The 21924-nt window shown below is 39.1% G+C and overlaps 1 protein-coding gene across 1 annotated transcript; it reads left to right on the top strand.

Annotated features, from left to right (window-relative positions):
- The first annotated feature begins 20 nt into the window (after positions 1-20).
- LOC138708890 (dynein axonemal heavy chain 5-like) lies at positions 21-21907 on the top strand. The gene is made up of 12 exons (XM_069839185.1): positions 21-148; positions 500-598; positions 3447-3629; positions 6353-6542; positions 8704-8864; positions 10711-10841; positions 12129-12288; positions 14989-15096; positions 18346-18652; positions 18904-18921; positions 21508-21792; positions 21858-21907. The coding sequence occupies exons 1-12, from the start codon at positions 53-55 to the stop codon at positions 21905-21907; spliced, it is 1788 nt and encodes a 595-aa protein (XP_069695286.1). The 5' UTR covers positions 21-52.
- Positions 21908-21924: the final 17 nt, after the last annotated feature.

The raw sequence follows: 21924 nt of genomic DNA, 5'->3' as shown, positions 1-21924 counted from the left end.
GCTATTGCAGAGACGGAGGGAGGAGTGCGAGCGGAAGGCTCGCCGTGGGGAGATGGACCCCCGCCTGGAGTTCACCTTCCAGCTCCTCATCGACGCCACGGGACTCCCCCGGGGCGAGCTCATGGACTACATCTTCGACGGCAATATGGTGAGCTCAGATATGTAGGTACTGTACGTCTTCTGTTATTTGTTTTTAAAACCACTGAACTGTTATGTGAAAAACAGTCCTCTGACCTCTGTGAAGATTTCGATGTGTTCAGTGCCGGCAGTCAAAGACCCAGTCATTCCTACCTCCCCCCCCCCCAATAGTAAAACTGTAGTAAGGCTGATGTCTTGCTTCCAAAGTTAAATGAGGATTTCCTTCGTTGCAAGTATTGTGACAGCTATGCATTACACTTCTGGAAAATGCAGCTCCATTGATCAACAGTAGGTCTATGGCAGCAGAAAATGCTGAACATAATCTGCAGCCTTACACAAAAGAGGTGCCCGTGTGTTGCAGCTGGACGAGATCAACCAGCTGTTCCTGCCCTACATGTGCAACAAGCTGCTGTGGTTCTACCAGGAGGTGGAGGAGCCGGAGCCGCCCCCGCCTGTTGAGGTTCGACTCTAGCCCAAACTTGTAAAGCACACCTTGATTATTGATTTTAGAAATGTTTGCTACAGTCTGATGATATTTTTTTCCCCCTTTCTTAACTGTAAATGAGCAGAAACGCTACTTAGGTGTAAATTTTTCTGACATTATGTATATTCGATTCCCTAACCATTTCAAATGTATATCATTTCACCTTTTAGATGTGTTTCCAAATTATTTGTCAAATCTGGCAACCTTTTCATAAGGGAAGCTAAATTTATTATTATAGTTAAAAATTTGCAAGTTACCTAAAATTTACAAGGTAAAATTGTTATGAAATATTTGCTGTCCCCAAAAAAACGCAAATTTTTACGTACAATATGTCTTTAAAAATTTCAAAATTATGGCTTATTTAACGATGCTTGCAACTGCCGAGCTTATATCAGTGTCGCCGGTGTAGCAGAATTTTGTCCCACAGAACTTCTTTTATATGCCAGTAAATCTATTGACATGAGCCTGTCGCATTTGAGGACACTTAAATACCATCGACCTGGGCCGGGATCGAACCCGCAACCTCGGCTCGGGCACAGAAGACCATCCAGACAGACACAATTATGTCTTAAAGATGTGTTGGAAATGATGGGATCACAGTGCCCCGTATGTATGTATGTATGTATGCATGTATGTAGGGCTATGAGTCCACACCTGTGGAGTAACGGTCAGCGCGTCTGGCTGTGAAACCAGGTGGCCCGGGTTCAAATCCTGGTCGGGGCAAGTTACCTGGTTGAGGTTTTTTCCCGGAGTTTTCCCTCAACCCAATACGAGCAAATGCTGGGTAACTTTCGGTGCTGGACCCCGGACTCATTTCACCGGCATTATCACCTTTATCTCATTCAGACGCTAAATAACCTTAGATGTTGATAGAGCGTCGTAAAATAACCTAATAAAATAAAATGTAGGACTATGTATGGTGTACAAATTGTGATTTTTTTTCTGCTTTTCTGGCTTCCCTTCTTTACGTTTGCGGTAGGCTCGCTGTTTTTGTTTCGCTGATTTGACAGTCATTTTCATTTGCTTATCATCTGCAAATGAATTTGTCTTAATATACAATTTATTATTATTATTATTATTATTATTATTATTATTATTTTGCAAACCCAGAAGTTAATTTTTTTTAATGTATAAGGCATTTTATGCGTTTTTAGACTTTCACAATAAATGTGATAAATAGGGCCAGGAAATTTATGCCCTAAAACCTGTTAAATATGCATGCAAGTATGCCATTAAAATCTTCAAAATATGCCAATGAATATGCAGTATTAAAATTATTTATTTATTGATATAAGCCGAGCCAGATGAGAATGACGTTACGTTGAGAAGTTACAGCAGGCGAATTGCTGTCTAGAGTGCAGTTAACGATAATCACGTGGTGTAGGTTTTCAATACATAAAGAGCGACTGTTATCTCTGAAGATGGATTCTATCTTACAAAGCTTCTCTCAACATCGCAGAACGATACTAGGGCAAACTTAAACGATAGCATTCGAACATATCATATCACTCTAAATTCAGTTTGTAGGCTTTTTAAGTCTGCAGAACATACTGGGTTTTGTTTTAGGCATACTTGAACAACTTGAAAGCAGGTGAAAGGAACAGAACGCATTGAGTAAGAACCTTTCAGCTACACGGAAAACACTACATTCGATGGTGTTTGGCTTAAGGGGGTGAAGTCATTTTTTGTGTTTTGTTCCACAGGTGGATACACAAGTTAAATTCTACAAGTGGGTGTGCAAAAAACAAAATAATAGGTATTTGTATTTCATATGTTTTGTGTAGAAAATTATTTGCAGTAATGATCCGAAGTTTAATTTTCATTTATCTAAAAACTTATTTATCTCCCTTTACACGAACATCATCGAATTGTGCTACACACGAATAATCATCTGCGTAGCTGTATGCGCGAATGGGAATAACTGACTGCGTAGTTGAAAGTCACACGAGCACCAGGACTGTCCAAGCACACTTGTTATAATATGCAGTAAAAGTACTGTATTAGTGATAAAAATTTTATGATTTTATTTTTAAAAGCCAAACTATACAATTTTATGCAACATAAAATCAGTTTTAAAATATGTCATAATAATATAAATCTTATAAAATAATATTAATGATTTGTGAAGATAATTGAAGCGTCGTCTGGAACAACGTTGTAAGTTACAAAATTTTCATTCGCCGTGTTTCCGTGTAATAATGTTGTATGTCATGTTACCTTGCTATACTCCTTGGCTTGCAACTGTCCATCAATGCAGTACGTGAAATTTGTCCACCCAAAAGTTTGCTATCCTGGAACAACGTTGTACGTGTACACATTTTTGCAGCTCCTGTAAATTTTATCAAATGTAACTTATAATGTTGTTCCAGCCGACACTTCAATTAATGAGAAATTAATTGCAGCTGATGGAAAACAAATGCAGATGCATGAACATCCTGGTGCTAGTGATCAGAATTAGACTTTTATACTGGAACTTAACGTTTTCAACGTTGCGGAACTACATATAAGATCCATCATCAGGGCAGATGGTATGACCAGAGGGGTCTGGCTACTCCAGGCGGCTGATCGTATTCACTGCGAAAGCCTCAAATCGCATATAATCAACCTCTATGGGGAGCAAACACACAGTAACATTAGAAATTTCGAGCAGCTACTTTCGAAAAAGAGAAATTTGTATGCCTTTAATCTTCCTTTCTACATTCAAAAGACTCAACACTTCGTAACTGTACAAAAAGTGCTTTGCACTTGCAAGGGTGTGTGCATCTCAGATGAATGCTGCCACGAGACCGTGGGGGAGGTAACAATGACTGATTGGTCTGTGTAGATGAAGCCCAGTACGAGCCGTGGCGGGCAGGCCGCGGCACCCAAGGTGGCTAATCCACAGACTGCGCCCCCCAAGAAGAAGCTGTTCCTGACCGATGGCTGGCAGGTCCCCTTGACCGGGATCTGCATCTACATGTTCCGCCTCAACACCGGCAAGCAGCTGCCAGAAGAGGGCTTCCACAAGGTTCAGTGTATTGAAACTGAAATAACTTTTATGCTCGACCATGCCGAAATGTAGTAATTATACACCTGGTAGCAGCCCTTTAATGGACCTCATTAAAGTACACCAATTCATTAAAGTTCAGGTGTTCCACCAATCAGAAAATACCATTGTAGCAATATGAAAGCGCAAGTATCGATTATTCTCGGATATGCAATCGAAAGACAACTAGCGCGAGATTAGACAATATTAAACTCAGTCGAAAAAAACAACACACAAATTAACATCGATTCACCGTCATCTTCCAGCCTTTCACAAAGCACATTCCCGCAAATTCATTTCACCAATTGCCGGAAAAAATCAATATGGTCGAGCATAAAAAGTCTTATGAAACTTGCCTATAATGGTAATTAAGACGCTCGTATGAAAATTATGAAACTCGCTTGCGCACGTTTCATAAACATACTCGCGTCTTAATTACTACCATTATAGGCTCGTTGCATAATGTACTATTGTGTCACTTCTGACATCATTTTTGTAGCGATTTTATTTTTATTATTCATTGTTCAATACACTCTTTTATAATCACTGTGATTTCTTTTGCAATTACCTGGCTGACTAGTTTCGAAGTGGTATCCTTCATTATCCAAAGCCTAGTGAAGGTCCCGCGCTGTCTCCTGGCTTCTTGTTGTGATGAAGTGTGTTCATGATTGTGTCGAAAAGAGTGTGTGTTTTGAAATTCACTTAAGAGTTCAGGATGTGATGTGGGCGTGTTTTTGTATGTTTATAAATTTCATATTGTTCTAGGGTATTAAGTTTCTGGCTGGATGTGTAGTATTTTCATGTCAGTGTCTATGTTGCTGTAGTTGTGATGTGTTCCGCGTAGGTGGAATTGTTGTGTGATTTGGTTATGGCTGTCCGAATTAACGGAGGGGATGGGGGATTTCCCCCCTGTTGGGAAGTTATCTCCCTCTCATAAATTCATATTAACATCCCTGCCAGGGATAACTTCTATCTTCGCTTACAAAATATAAAATACTTATAAAATAGACTATAAAGTAAGCAAAGAAAATAATATTGATGTATTATATCACCGGCAAGCTGACAACAATCAGTAATATCTTATCTTAAGCCTGCTCATGGATAATTATTATAATAGATGCAAGACAAGCAACTCAGTGCGACCAAGCGTTGAGCCGTATCGAATGAGAATAATAACAATTATATGTATGGTATTCTATATCTAGGATTCTATCCCCCCCTCATCAAAAATCTTAATTCGCACCCTGATGATATATTCCTTGTAACGTGTTTGAAATGATCTTCCAGTCTGTCCAATGTAGAACTATTGCATGATAGTTTGTATACATCTGTTAAGTTTTATTTATTTGTGTATTTTGTCTGTGTGTTAAGATGTTTTTGTAGTATGTTCTGTGTTCTGTATGCAATGTTGTATTTTAGTTTCTTGAAAGATGTTGCAATCTTGTATGTGTTTTTGTTTTCGTATGTTAGTGTGATGTATTTGTTTTGTTCTTGTGTTTGTGTTACTTTTTCGTGTTTGCGTTTAGTCCACCCCACACAACACAACACAAACACGCAGCATTTCGATCTATGATACACAGACTCATAAACATTTCTGTGAGCCAACAAGTCTATAAAGAAGAAATACGTAGCACAGGAAAATGGACACAACCCCAACGTAATAGACAACATCATAAGAAAGACTAAACACCCTTTGCGACACAATATGAACACACCTCACCACAACAGTGCGGGACCTTCATTAGGTTTCGCACAATGAAGGATACCACTTCGAAAGTAGTCAGCAAAAGTTAACACAGTAAAGAAATAATAAAGTTATTCAGTGATTTTTTTTATGTCTTCGCAAATGGTTGAAATTATATTTTCCTTTTGTAGTAACACAGACACAGAGGTATACTGGGTGTTCAGTTCAAAGTGTGTCATGGCTCGCTGTATGCCGTCACGTGGCTAGTCGATGAGCCTAGAGAATTCAATCTCCCTACAATTCCGCAGAGGTGTATTACTTATCTGCCTGAGAAGTTGCCTTCCAAGTACGGCGTTCATTCAGAAGAGTACTTACCGATACGTACAGTAATGCCGGTAGTGGCAGGAATGTGAACTGTTTGGAAACATGTACTGAGTTGAGTTTTTTCTTACTGTCGGGATATGGGGAGAGGGTTAAGACGATTACTTACGTATTTGTTGACATTAACTTCGACGGTCAACATGGACACGGAGCATTTGATTTGTATTGTGGAATGTTGCCGTACGCAACGGATGATAACAAATACACTGCGTACGACTTGCCCGCGCAAAACACAGTTCGAAAGAGGTTATGGTAGCACACAGACCGTACAGACCGCCATCTGTTGCTACGACGTTCAAGTTATACCGTACACGTTCTCAAGTTCAGATTGAACGCCTTGATTAATAGGCAACTTCTCTGACACAAAAGCTGAAACTCGCTTCAAATCGCTGACTCATCAACAGTGACGTCATGACACACTTTGAAATGAACATCCACTAGTGATGTTTCACAGTTAAAATTTCTGATTAGAAGTAAAAAAATATTAGAACAATAAAAAAATCGCGAAATGCAGCTTAGTCGTTACTGCAAGATGAGAATGGTACAACTTCGCAAGTTACAAGCACCATCAACATCGGTCTCGGCGGCTCTCGGAATGTGAAGTGCAGCGTGCTGGTGTTGAATGCGGTTCCTCCTACAGGATCTGTTCTGCGGGGTTGTGGATGGCGAGACGATTGGCCTGGTGACCAGCATGGAGCGCATCATGGAGTACGTGTTCATGGAGGCTCTGGCGTACCCGGCCCCCGACGCAGAGGACGACGACGGCAACTGCCCCACTGTTAAGAACCAACTGCTGCCTGGCCTCCATTCCTTCTGCAGCGCCTTAAGAGGTCAGCAGCAGGAATCTTTGTGTAATGTTATTGCTGCCAGTCTTTATTTTGCTTTCTTTTCGAGGTAAGAATTGTTTTATAGGAACCATTTCACAGCTTGCTTTGGGAAAGGCATTGATTTAATTCTGAATATGCTCAGTCAGTTTAAGAGAGCAGTGTATTACGATAATAAATGATTGAGTAGTACATTATGCAACGAGCCTATAATGGTAGTAATTAAGACGCGAGTATGTTTATGAAACAAGCGCAAGCGTCTTAATTACCATTATAGGCAAGTTCCATACGACTTTTTATGCTCGACCATATTTCTAACTTGAAATTATTCATAAGTATTCATGTTATTGTTATCTAAGTGAGGAGCGGAACTGACCTTCTGCAATAGCCTACCTCGTAAATTGAGAGATTTGCGCAGACGCGAAAGTATTGATTTTTTCCAAGAAACAGATGTCGACGATCTTGATATAATCTAGAGAGTAAAAGAAACATTAATCTTGATATAACCTTGAAATTGAATTAGACATTGAAAAACGAGATGACAAATTGAATTTGTTTGAATATCATTTACAATTAACACTAATTATTATAGTAACAAAACTGACTTTATTTCAAATGTAGGTTATTTATTGTGCAATTGGTGAAATCGATACTTGCGCTTTCATATGGTGCTTTCTGATTGGCGGAACACCTGAACTTTAATGAATAGGTATACTTTAATGAGGTCCATTAAAGGGCTGCTACCAGGTGTATAATTACTACGTTTCGGCATGGTCCAGCATAAAGAATTTTAGTTTAGTCCTTTAATTGTGTAGAAATTTGATCCGAACAAATGTAACATTTTAAAAATATTTTACATAACGAAAAGTTACATTTTTTCAAATTCTACACATTTAAAGGACAAAAGGACAAAACTGAAGTTCTTTCAATCATTTATTATCATAATACACTGCTCTCTTAAATTGACTGAGCATATTGGCCATTAAATCAATGGCTTTCCCAAAATGCGCTATGAAATGTTCCACACAAATAGTTTTCATCTCGAACAACATTTTATTGAACCTTCTTGTTTGAAATATTTCAAACAATACGAGGGGGATCCAGGAAATAACGACCGTTTTGTTGTAATAATTAAAAAATATATATATTTATTTGAAAAAACAAAGTCTGTTACATAACTGAAGCTTCCTTTACTTCTCTACATAATCACCACCTACATTTAAACATTTGTCGTATCTGTTCACTAGCTTTAGAATTCCCGTGTTATACTCCTCTGCCGCCAGTTCATCAAGCCAGGTGTTCACTGTCTTCTTCAACTCTTCATCACTTCCAAAACGCGTACCACCCAGGAAGTCTTTCAGCTTAGTGAAAAGGTGAAAATCGCTAGGAGCAAGGTCTGGACTATAGGGCGGATGATCAAAGATTTCCCAACCGAATTGACCCAGCAATTCTCGAGTTGAAGCAGCAGTGTGCGGGCGGGCACAGATTTTGTGGTAGCCAAGACGTTGCGACACAATTTCACCAAGCAAAGAACGAGAAATGTCAGGAAAGGCAATATGCAATTCGTCGAGTGATGTGCGCCTGTCTTGCAAGATTCTGTCCTTCACTTTAGTCTTCAGATCTTCTGTGATGAGTGATGGGCGTCCGGGTCGACTTTCATCGTGGACATTTGTTCGCCCATTGTTGAACATTTCGCACCATTTTCTCACATTTCTTTCATTCATTACAGTATCACCATACACTTCTTTCAATTGCCGGTAAATTTCTGCAGGTTTCAAATGTCGGGCATTCAAAAATCGAATCACACTCCTCACCTCACAGTCGGCGGGATTATCAATCACGTCGTTCATTTTGAAGTAACACAAAATGCACAATGGCGACTTGTTGCAACCAGTATTCACAACATTATGAGAACACATGTTAAGGAAGCCAGTTGACCTTCAAACAAGGAAGGGGAGTCAGCTGCGCGGCGGGTATGCGCGAACGGTCGTTATTTCCTGGATCCCCCTCGTATGTCCCTGAAATTAACGGCATTACTTACGGTGCAGTCTGAATATTACAATCGTGAAGATTGGGTTAAAATACCGACCATGTGTGTTATGCCTTTACTACTACGTAATTTATAGTGAGTGATGATTATGATAACATTGCCCACATTCTCTTGCAGTGTGTGAAGAAGTGTGCGGGAAGCCTAACCTGTTTGACGACAAGCTGGGCCTGATGGTGGCCGTGCGCCGCATGGACGATGTGCGAGAGCTCATAAAGCAGCCGGAGGAGGTCGTGCGCCTGGAGGAGCGCATCAAGGCCTGGATGAAGAAGGTGCAGGAGGTGAGCACAAGAATAAATGAAGGACTGTTATTCATGTGCTATATTTTATAGGAACATCCCGTTGCCGTGTTATTATTATTTATATACTTGCTTACCAGTACTTGTTTACTTACTTATCGTTGGCTTGACGGCGATTTTAACATGTTTTTAAATCTCACTGAACAGTCACTCATTGTTTTGATTTTTTATATCTTACCTGTTGTCTTTGTGGAGAATTTAATATTGGTATTAATGTCAAATCAACTACAACACTTACACTCCAAACGTATCTTTTAAAGTCTGTTAATTTCTATTGTGTAGATAAAACACCACAGGAAGGATTTCCTGTTTGGATAATGTGATCACTAATTTACGTCGCTTCGCATCACTACTGATGTTCATTATCCGATGACAATACTGTTATTCATATTGCCAGCAATGAAACTTTACGATATGACACACTTTTAATTAAGTTAAATTAAATAAGTTTATAGCTTGTGTTAATATTGTTGATTGGTTAGATCTGCTAATGACTGTAGTTCTTATAAAGACCATTGAACATTTTTATGCAGGATACTAATAAGGAAATTAAAAAGTATAATCGTCCGTCCAGTTGGTATACAAATGAACAGAAATTACTCAAAATTGTGCTAGTGAATTATATAATATTATTTTATTTTACATGGTCATTATATTATGATATCAATTGTAAAGAGCCAAGACGATGATAGACGACATTAAGATATATGGATCATATGCAGAGATTAAGAGGAAGACAGAAAATTGGAAAGATTGGAGGAAGCTGGATTTGCAGTGAAAGACCTGCCCAAAGGTAGAACACTATGAATGAATGCATTATTATTAAATATAAGACTGCCAGATATAATTAATTCAACTAGAAATGCTTCCACTAGTAAACGTGATAGTAGTCTTAAACCTGGTAATTTATTAAATTGGTTAAGGAAATAAATAACAGTGTTGGTCACGGGCCGAGACGTAGATGGGAGGATAATATTAAAATAGATTTGAGGGAGGTGGGATATGATGATAGAGACTGGATTAATCTTGCTCAGGATAGGGACCAATGGCGGGCTTATGTGAGGGCGGCAATGAACCTGCGGGTTCTCACGAAACTGTTGATATCAGGTAGTCTACGAGCGTAGACCTTATCCTTCAGGTACCCCCACAAAAAGAAGTCTGCTGTGGTGAGGTCTGGAGATACGGAGGGCCATTGATTGTCACCTAACCTAGAGAGAAGTCACACGTTCAATATTTTCAGGTGTTTCGCGCTGTTTTCGTACGAACAGGAGGTTTGTTTTGAACAGATCCGATTTCACGGCACTGGATCACTCACCGACTGATTATTTTTCGTGACGGTGCAATTCCACATTGCCGATTATCGCCAAATATCCGCCGGAACTCGCGCTTTACAGCCACAATTGACTTGCTTGAAAATGCTGCTGCAAAGGCCAACGTTCCATGATTAACTAAATCCAAGGCCATGCTAGACCCAATCTCAATGATCAAAATCTCCCCCCTTAAATGATGCATGCATAATTACCAACTTAAAATGGGAAACGTTAATTGCTAGACCCTGTGTAATAAATTATCCCAGATGGCCAACCATATAACCTTTCAAAGATTCAGACCTGTCCTTCATAGCTGGTTAATTATGAATCCTTTTTATAGTGTATTTATTTAGTTAGTTATTTATTTATTTATTCATTCATTCATTCATTTATTTATTTATATTTAATTGTTTATTTATTTATTTATTTATTCATTCATTCAGTTATTTACTTATTTATTTTGAATCACGATGTTGTGGTGCCTGTACACACAGACTGCAGACTGATGTAATGCGCAGGTTCTGATGGAGAGCCAGCAGCTCCGCAAGGAGAACGACTCGAGTGGCCCCCAGGACGAGCTGGAGTACTGGAAGAGACGGGGAGCCCAGTTCTCGCAGATTGTTACTCACCTGCAGGACCACGAAGTGAGGTTTTATACAACTTGATTACCTCTATATCACTGAGGAGTGTACTTTGTCGTATTAATGAACTAGGTTTAAAGTTGACTAGTTCTGAAGATGGCCCCAGGTCGAAACTAGTCAGCTAAGCTAACTTTGAACCTAGTTCATTAACAATAAGCAATTTATCGAGACCAAGTTCTCATTTTCTGGTTTTGGAAAATTTGTAGATTCTTTAGTGTGCTGTTAGGTACATTGCTTGTTGTAGAGACAGTAAGGCCCGATTGTATAAACCATTTAATCTTAGATCAGAGGTTAAATTGATCCTTGTTTCAGCTGAACTTGGAATTTTGTGCTGTATAAAGTCTAATCTGAGATTAATTTGTCTCAAACTAAAGTCAACTTTGACTGAAGAAATTTCTCCGATAAAGTTAGATGATCCAAGTTCAGTTATTTCTTTTCTGTTTGAAATATACGAGTGACAGATTGTGCAAATAAAATATCCATTATTATTAATATTAATAGATATGTTAGGTACATTTATATATATTTCTTTCAATTTCTTGCCTTAATACACAAACATTCTTATATTTTATAAGGCTCTATCGTGTTTAGCAGTATAAAATAACATAACCTATAATTATATTATGTTTATAACAACCATTAATTATTAAAGGATATGATAGGTACATTCATAAATGTTTAATTAACTGTATTACTAAACGAAAATTGTCGTTTTATAAAGCTTTATTATGTTTAGCAGTATCAAACACCATAACATGATAACAACTTGGAGAACAGTCAACCTTCTTCTTATTGTCCGCCATTATTTACATTGCAAAAAAAACCAGTGTCTCCAACAGAGTGTAATACGGAAAGTCGCCAAAAAGTAGTTGTAAAGTCGCTAGATTTCTCATTATCAACAAAGAAAGATTAAATTTTTTCACTATGGGGTGCTAAAAAGGTCACTAAATCCCTATTTAAGCGATATAAAAGTTAAAAGAAATTGTTGTTGAAAAAGAGTTAAAATCGCTAGATTGGCAACACTGAACAAACCTGTATAACATGGTCCGCGCATCACGTATTTCACCTGTTTATGCGATGTTGCCAAATCCTTTTCGCGTGAACTTAGATTGCATTTGAACCAAGGTAATTTGATCGCAGAAAAGTTTTATACAATAGAAGAAGTGTGTGAACTCAGTTTAGTTTTCGATCTTCGATCAAAGTTGATCTTTAGTCAAGGAATTTTATACAATTGGGCCTAAGAATAACTCGCCACACCTGTTGGAATAGAGAGAGCTGCTGTGTTCGCAGGTGAGGATGACGCTGATGACCCTGCAGGTGGCGCGCTCCAAGCTGATCAAGCAGTGGCGGGACACGGACCGCAAGATCACGTTCTGCTACAACGAAGCACGGGACAACGCCAAGTTCATACAGTCCATGGAGAAGTGCTGCCACTCACTGTATCTGCATGACCCAGTAAGTCCGTCAGAATAAACTTGTGGGGATCTTGAAGAAATCGGTGTGGGTTGCAAGGGAGGATCATATTAAGTAATTTGTGTAATAAAACAACGAGTCAAAGTGAAGATAGGAGAAGCAATGTCAGAGGGAAGTACGTTAAGGATGCCCTTCATCATCTGCTTGGAGGATTTAGTAAAGAATTGTTTTCAGAGCATGGGAGGAGTGATAGTAGGAAGAAGAAGAATGAAGTGTATAAGATTTGCTGATGATATGGCGTTGTTAGCAGAAAAGGAGATGATACTAAGGGATATGCTACTGGAGCTACATGACAGCTGTGAGCAGTATGGGATGAAGATAAATGCAAACAAGACGAAGATCATGGTCATAGGAAGAAAAATGAAAAAGGTGACTGTGCGAATTCTAAATGAGGCAGTAGAGCAAGTGGACAGCTTCAAATACTTGGGGTGTACTATAAGCAGTAACATGAACTGCTGCCAGGAAGTCAAAAGGAGGATAGCAATTGAAAAAGGAGCATCTTCTGCGGACCTTTGAAGAAAGAACTAAGGAAGAGACCAGTGAAGTGCTTTGTCTGGAGTGTGACATTGTAGGAGGCACAAATTTGGACATTACGACGAAGTGAAGAGAAACTGCTTGGGTCACTGACTAAGAAGAAACTGCCTGCTGAAGAATGCACTGGAAGGAATGGTGAACGGGAGAAAAGTTAGGTGCATATGAAGATATCAGATGATAGACGACATTGAGACATACGGATCGTATGCGGGTATGAGTATGGCTTCTTAAGAAGGGAATAAACTGGGAGTCCCATGTCGTAGATTGCGACACAGAAGTGAATACTGCCCCTGAATCAAGAACTGCCGTTGCTGTGGTAAATGTGTCTGGCCTTTTTATCATCCTTCTGCTTTGTTGCAGTCTCTCGTCTTTTGCGAAGATTTTCAACTGCTGAATTATGGATAAATGTGTCACTTGTTAATTGACTCAATTGGGAAAATGTCACTCACTACAAACTACCTGGATTACGGGATCACACAATTTCAAATAACACCTTACTGGAACTAAGCAAGAAAATGTCTAGTGTGAAATATAAGGAATTTGTATTAGTTACTTAGAATTACCAGTAAATATTTTTGTGGATAGATACTGTAACTAAGGAACTACACGCCTAGGAACCTTGAGCTCTAGGTTGGTTCATGGAAATAATGCTTCCTTTTGATGTGGATGAATTGATGATAATAATAATCACTAGCATATGCTCATCATCATCATCCAAACAAGTATAAGGACCAAGGCCTATTAATGTCTCAGTAGGTCATTCTTGGTCCATCTTTTTTTTTTAACCCTGGGGACGGTGTTGAAGCATGGCTTTGGGAGCCTACTATGATTCATTCGTTGGACATGGTTTTTCCACTCCAGCTGTACTTGTTTATAAACTGACACTGGTTGTAATTGGAGTTGTTTTTGCATGTATCATCATTTCTTTTGCGTTTCAAGCGATTATAATAATAATAATAATAATAATAATAATAATAATAATAATAAAACAGTTATATTACCGGTTCTTCTGTATGGTTGTGAAACTTGGACTCTCACTCTGAGAGAGGAACATAGGTTCAGGGTGTTTGAGAATAAGGTGCTTAGGAAAATATTTGGGGCTAAGCGGGATGAAGTTACAGGAGAATGGAGAAAGTTACACAACACAGAACTGCACGCATTGTATTCTTCACCTGACATAATTAGGAACATTAAATCCAGACGTTTGAGATAGGCAGGGCATGTAGCACGTATGGGCGAATCCAGAAATGCATATAGAGTGTTAGTTGGGAGACCGGAGGGAAAAAGACCTTTAGGGAGGCCGAGACGTAGATGGGAGGATAATATTAAAATGGATTTGAGGGAGGTGGGGTATGATGATAGAGACTGGATTAATCTTGCTCAGGATAGGGACCGCTGGCAGGCTTATGTGAGGGCGGCAATGAACCTTCGGGTTCCTTAAAAGCCATTTGTAAGTAAGTAAGTAAGTAATAATAACAACCACTCCACCACTACCGACTACTACTTTAAGGTCGTTTCGTCTGTAAGTGGTTGGTACTCATGCTCGATGGCTTTGAGGAGATGGAAAAGATGTAGAAATATAAAATTTATAAAAGTAACAGGTTCCATAAATGATATCTTTAAATCTACAACGGTTTAAAAAAAACACTAGGATAATCTACGTAAAGGTTAATTTTTGGTCCTACAGAATTATCTGTTATGGTTACCATTGGTTATGGTGCATAGAACTGGGGACCCGGGTTCGATCCCCGGTGCCGGAGCGAATTTTTCTTATTAATAATCAATACAATGTATAAGCCAAGGCACTCCTTTTATTTAGAAGTGAAGCATGGACTCTCAAATAGCAACATATAAAAATAATTGAAACTGCAGAAATACATTTCATGATGAAAACTGCAGTATGTACGTAACGGGATAGAGAAGAATGTGTAGAGATGTTAAACAATTTTAATGTTACTGCCATGTTAGAACATGTTCAGAATTAAAGAACAAAACGCATTGAATAGGCCTACATTAATAGAATGGAACGTTCAAGATTACCGAAACAAATTCTAACTTACCAGACAATGGGAATGAAGATTGGGAAGACTTAAATAGGTGTTGCTAAAGGTTGCGGTGTTAACTGTATTTTGAACTGTGTGTTGTCAGGTTCGCATGAAGGACTCCATCATGAGCCTGCTGCAGACGGTCAGACTCATCCACAGCGTGTCTCAGTTCTACAACACGTCTGAGAGAACGTCTTCACTCATGGTCAAGGTATGGCCTGTGAAGGAAGTGTCCGAATTTACTTCTGGATCTGCTGAATTTTATACCACACTATTCGCTTTATTTTATTCCATGAAAGTAAAACGGATCTGTGGATATTGTACCAACTGTACCTTTTATTTTTGCATTAAAAACGAATCTGTCTGTCTGTCTGTCTGTCTGTCTAAGGTACTGTAGCTTGAATAGTGACTTTGGACCACAGTTAAGTATTCAAAAATATCAGATATCAGACATGTATGAGGGCGTGATTAAATGTATACGAACTAGCAATATTACTTTATGGTAATGATAAGAAACAGAGTTGTTGTTGTTGTTTTCTAATGCCAGGCGTTTGACAATAAAGTCATTTGACCTCTTGCACTCCAATATTTTTCATAGATATTATCATGATCAGCCACTGAAGCACAGATTTTGAGGTATTCCGGATCCATTTCTTGATATAGAAACAGTGTAATCCTTCTTTTACGAGACTACACTTTGCTTCGGATCATCACGAAATTATGAAAAGTAGTTGTAATCCTACAGCTGTCCGAAGTGCATTGAGATTTGAAGGCTACAGGGAAAAAAGACCTGAGTCACATAAAGAAAATGTTTCTGGAGAGAAAATTGAAATTTCTACCCTGATCATTCTTTCATGTAACGCTCAAATTTAAACTGTGTGTTCATTGGAAGCTAGTCTTCTTTTTTAATTGGTAGTAATAACAATAACTCGTTTCCACTTTTGGTGGTTTCTGATCTTTTTTCCCCTATACTGTTCATTTGAGATACTCTTGACTGTTTGGACTTGGAATATTCACAACCAAAATTAGAAATAATTTTGCACATAATAAATAATTTCTGCCAAGCATTTAATTTATTTCTTTATCTATGGAAAAACAAAAATTTAAAATAACTGTTAGGATATATTTCAAGTACGGTTGACAACTTTTTTTGAAGAAAATACGGGAAATTAAGAAATTGACAAAATTTCACATAGAAAATAGACATATTATTTGCTTCAGTTACTAAAAACAACTTTATTCTAAACTTCGGCAGCTAGGCTTAAATTAATAGTATTTTGAGACAGATATTGTCTCGTGTAATAGTTTAAGTCGACTGCATTTTTCTGCTCTGATTTGATTAGATGTGTCGTGCTTCTGTTTCGAACATCTGTCCAAGTATTGTTCATGAGATGACACACCCTCTTTTTATGAGCATTACTACTTTGTATGCTTAGAACGAAACTAGCCAGCTTTTCCAAATTTATAACATTAACATGGTTTGATTATAAAACCCATACTTGGCAAGCATTACTTTCTATAAAGACTGCACATTTCAGTGCATCTCTTGAACAACAAAATTCACCATATAAACAATCATTCACGGCAAAATTAAATGTTTAAAATAATGATTTTTATATTATGCATAAATAAGGGAGAAAAATACTCGAAGAGAAGAAAAATACGGGAGCCGGGAGACTGTCGAAAATTAGGGGCAAATACGGGAGATCCCGGGAAATACGGGAGGGTTGGCAACCCTAATTTCAAGTTCATCGCCATTTTGTATTTTGAATGCCAGATAAAGACCTAAGGTACCGGGGGGTATTAAGGTCCAGCATGTTATAAGGCCCACTACCTAGCTTTGCCATTAGTTATACACTTTTGCAAAAGAGAGCAACAGCTCTTAAGATCTAATTCTTCCTGAAGAACAGCAGCTCTTCAGACCTAATTCTTCCTGAAGAACACTAGCTCTTAGGACCTAATTCTTCCTGAAGAACAGCAGCTCTTAGGACCTAGTTCTTCCTGAAGAACGGCAGCTCTTAGGACCTAGTTCTTCCTGAAGAACGGCAGATCTTAGGACCTAGTTCTCCCTGAAGAACGGCAGCTCTTAGGACCTAGTTCTTCCTTAAGAACGGCAGCTCTTAGGGCCTAGTTCTTCCTTAAGCACGGCAGCTCTTAGGGCTTAGTTCTTCCTGAAGAATGACAGCTCTTAGGACCTAGTTCTTCCTTAAGAACGGCAGCTCTTAGGACCTAGTTCTTCCTGAAGAACGGCAGCTCTTAGGACTTACTTCTTCCTGAAGAACGGCAGTTCTTAGGACCTAGTTCTTCCTGAAGAACGGCAGCTCTTAGGACCTAGTTCTTCCTGAAGAACGGCAGCTCTTAGGACCTAGTTCTTCCTGAAGAACGGCAGCTCTTAGGACCTAATTCTTCCTGAAGAACGACAGCTCTTAGGACCTAGTTCTTCCTAAAGAACGGCAGCTCTTAGTACCTAGTTCTTCCTGAAGAACGGCAGCTCTTAGGACCTAGTTCTTCCTGAAGAACGGCAGCTATTAGGACCTAGTTCTTCCTGAAGAACAGCAGCTCTTAGGACCTAGTTCTTCCTGAACAACAGCAGCTCTTAGGACCTAGTCCTTCCTGAAGAACGGCAGCTCTTAGGACCTAGTTCTTCCTGAAGAACAGCAGATCTTAGGACCTAGTTCTTCCTGAAGAACAGCAACTCTTAGGACCTAGTTCTTCCTGAAGAACAGCAGCTCCTAGGACCTAGTTCTTCCTGAAGAACGCTAGCTCTTAGGACCTACTTCTTCCTGAAGAACGGCAGCTCTTAGGACCTAGTTCTTCCTTAAGAACAGCAGCTCTTAGGACCTAGTTGTTCCTGAAAAACGGCAGCTCTTAGGACCTAGTTCTTCCTGAAGAACGGCAGCTCTTAGGACCTAGTTCTTCCTTAAGAACAGCAGCTCTTAGGACCTAGTTGTTCCTGAAAAACGGCAGCTCTTAGGACCTAGTTCTTCCTGAAGAACGGCAGCTCTTAGGACCAAGTTCTTCCTGAAGAACAACAGCTCTTAGGACCTAATTCTTCCTGAAGAACAGCTGCTGAAGAAATAGGTCTTAAGAGCCGTTGTTCTTTTTTGCAAAAGGTTATAACTAATGGCGAAACTAGGTAGTGGGCCTTAATACCCCCAGTACCTTATTAATATTTTACCAAAAATGATATTTCATTTGCTAGCATTCCCGAATAAATTGAGTCTTGCATGCTGAATATGAAAAAGGTTATCATTTAATTTATGAGAAATTACTGTACACATGCCCAAAACGCCTTTTCGATATGATTTTGAAAAAGCCTCTGAATAGTATCACAATGCTTCCTCCTTACAGTTCGTAAAAGTAGAATGAAGTCAGCAGTTACTGTGAAGGTGAAGAGTGAATGCTGTGAGTTTCAGAATGTACTGATACATCAAGTACTGAAATGACGTAATGTGCCCAGATCACGAACCAGATGATAGAGACCTGCAAGCTGTACATCACGTGCCGAGGCAAGGAGACGATCTGGTCGCAGGACCGCGCGGAGGTGCGCACCAAGCTGCAGCACTGCATCAAGCTGAACCATACGTACCGCAGCACCTACACGCTGGTCAAGGGCCAGCCCTTCCTGCCGGGACAGACCTCCTTCGGCTTCTCCGAGAACTACGTCTTCGGCAAGTTCGACACCTTCTGCGACCGACTGAGCAAGATCATCACGATGTTCAACCTGGTCGACGACTACAACAACCTGTTCGCCCGCAGGATGGAAGGTTAGTGAGTTGTGACTGAAAATTGAGGAGTTTTAACAAAAAAGATGATTTTTAGTTTTTTCCATGTAAGTAATGCCATCACTTGACCTGTTCCGCCAGCTTTCATGCGTATGAGCAGTTCTGAAGTAAATGGTCTCATTCCATGTTTAATGACCCTGCATAACTTTACTAATTCATTGTGACTGACTAGTAGTAGTTGACTAGAAGTTACTGATTTAAAATTAATGTGTGCAATTTATTTTATTTTTCAGGCCTTCTTCTTGGAGAAGGTAAGTTAAAATACGATTAGGTACAACAGATATTATGTTCCTTAGGTTAGCCGTGTTTTTTAGTAGGTTATTTTACGACGCTTTATCAACATCTAATGTTATTTAGCGTCTGAATGAGATGAAGGTGATAATGCTGGTGACATGAGTCCGGGGTCCAGCACCGGAAGTTACCCAACATTTGCTCATATTGGGTTGAGGGAAAACCCCGGAAAAAACCTCGACCAGGTAACTTGCCCCTGACCGGGAATCGAACCCGGGCCACCTGGTTTCGCAGCTAGACGTGCTAACCGTTACTCCACAGGTGTGGATGTTAGCCACGTTAAATTTGTAGCAGAAGTGACCAGATGGTTGCATCAACTATGGACTCGCGTCCCTATAAGCTCACAAAAGACATGATAAAATATTTCCCAAGTTTCTTTGAGGAGCAGTGATGATTCTTATACGTCACTGACTAGACTAAAGTTGAATTGGATTTGGATGTGACTTGCCAGAATGGCATTTCTGAAGTAGCTTATACGTTTCCTAACCTGTGCCTCGTGAATGGGTAGGCCACCAGAAACAGTTACAAGAGTTACCGGTATATTAAAAGAAAACACTGTAAATGTTTGCAGAACGGTGCATGATGGTATGAAAATAGCTGAGGACCGGGCAACTGAACGCTCCAAGGAGCCGTGGAGAGCGGCTGTTGCCCACGAATTACTACTGCCAGCTCTTCAGTGTAGAGGCGGATTACAAACTACAGATATCTATCGTGCAAGGATGTAGTAGCAATCATATTCACACTCAGAACAGTTAATTAAATGGGATTGAAATAAACATATTTCAAATAATTAGAACTTTCATACTCGAGAAAATAAGCCTAACATCTCACTTGATGTGCCAGAGGAAGAACAATTGTTTCTTTACATCTGAAGTCTGGTTAGTGTAATATGTAGCTAGTCGGCGATGTATGCAACTCGACATTTCCTCCGTTAAAGTAAATACAATCCATATTCCTTTTAGTTCTTCAGTAAAAAATCTTGACATTCACATGGATAATAATCTCAACTGGGACATGCAAATCACAGAAACTTGCAGAAAAGTACATTCTATTGTCCATGTACTAAAAATGATAAATGTTCTTCTTCCCTCTGGTTTAAAAAAGTCCCTTATGCAGACATTTGTATTGCTCTATTTTGACTATGCCGACATTTTACTGACTGACCTCTCCAGCGACAACAAAACGAAACTTCAACGTGCTCATGATTTGTGTGTATGTTTTGTAAGTAATGTTCGCAAATATGATCATATCACCCCATCCCTGGGAGCAATAGGTTGGGTTAAACTAGATAAGAAAAGAAAATTACATTAATTTCTCCTTCTCTTCAAAATATTGAACTCTTCTATTCCTTTGTACCTGCCATCTCACTTCACTTACCTTTCTTCCCACCATAATCTGAACACACGCTCTCGCCATGAAACAATACTAACAATACCATCCCATCGCACCTCCTCATACTCATCCTCTTTCACAATAGCCCTGCCAAGACTTTGGAATTCGCTACCCGCTAGCATCAGGGACTGTCGAAATAAAATTGAATTGAAATCCAAACTTACTGGACACCTAGTCAGTAATTGAGACCATTCAGACATAAAATATTTCAATATCCAATAATTTCATCATTATATAGTTTTGTTATCCTAGGTTTAATTTGTACTTCAGTAAAAAAATCTTTCCTTGTTCTTAACTTCTATAATAAATTGTCTAGCTTTTATTAATCAGGTAATCTTTTAGTACTTCGATTTTTATTGTAACTGTAAATTTAATATTAATTGTAATTCTATTCTTAATATTGTAGTCATATCCCCTGGTAGAGGGGAAGAGGAGACCTGATGGCCTTATCTCTACCACATTATAAATATATACTACTACAGACTATACTATGCAATAGAGGGGGGGAAAGGAACTGGTCACCCTACCCCATTATCTCCTGGTTTAGTTGACTCATTAATGATACCTTATTGGTGTCACTTATGAGGTTCAAACCTGTCTTCGGACAGTTGACGAAATAACGACAATTCTCAAAATAGTAACTAATGGTGCGCACAAAACTTGTGTACCTTTTTTAAATGTAAACAAATCTCACTTATCCTAAAAATACAGCTGAATATCTGCTACATCCTAAATATTTACAACAATCTATACAGTTGTCTGCATTTATTTAAAATAAAACCACTAAAAGAATTCTCAATTTCTAGTGGAAGAAATACTTATTCTCTCATTAATTATTTTAAATCGGTCATTTTCAAATTAACTAGGACAATCTATGAAACATGATTACGATATTTTTTTAAGTATGTTCATTTCAACGAGTTTTTCAATATTTGGAACAAAGGATCTCGCTGTGTTCAACTCATAATGTTATTGTACTGCAGTCAAATGTATGAATCCACCTCTGACCACGTGACAGAGCCAACACCGTGCTCTCATTGGCTCCAGTTGCCTGACTCTGACAGATGATCTGCAGCAGCATGTTACGTAGAATAAGCCGAATTTTAGTTATACATTTATGTTTGTACTATGGCATGGTTCTTCCTTCATTGTAGCCTTGGAAGAAGCGATTCATACATTCCAAGAAGCCAAAGCTGGCATCACCACCAAGACATACGACTACCTGGACCAGCGTAACCTGGAGTTCGATGCGGACTTCGACATATTTCTGCAGAAGACTGACAGACTGAAAGAAAGCATTGGCAGCCTGATCGAGGAGAACTTCGCCAGCGTGTGGGAGACGCCACAGGGCATTCGCTTCCTCACACGCTTTGAAAAGGTGGGGAACCTACCATATGCAGCTCTCTCTTCCCAAGTCCTTTCAACCTTAATTTTAAGAGGTAATCCGCCCTTCTCCCGACCATTGTCTGTAATTTTGCTTATGTTTTATTTCTGTATGATCCAGATCTCGATATACGTTTTTGTCTCCTGTTCTTCTGGTGCTGCAAGATGTGAATTCTTTCCCATAGCTC

This window comes from Periplaneta americana, chromosome 1 (genome assembly GCF_040183065.1).
Source record: "Periplaneta americana isolate PAMFEO1 chromosome 1, P.americana_PAMFEO1_priV1, whole genome shotgun sequence".
In the NCBI taxonomy this organism is placed as follows: Eukaryota; Metazoa; Arthropoda; class Insecta; order Blattodea; family Blattidae; genus Periplaneta; species Periplaneta americana.
This window is presented reverse-complemented; position numbering and strand designations above follow the sequence as displayed.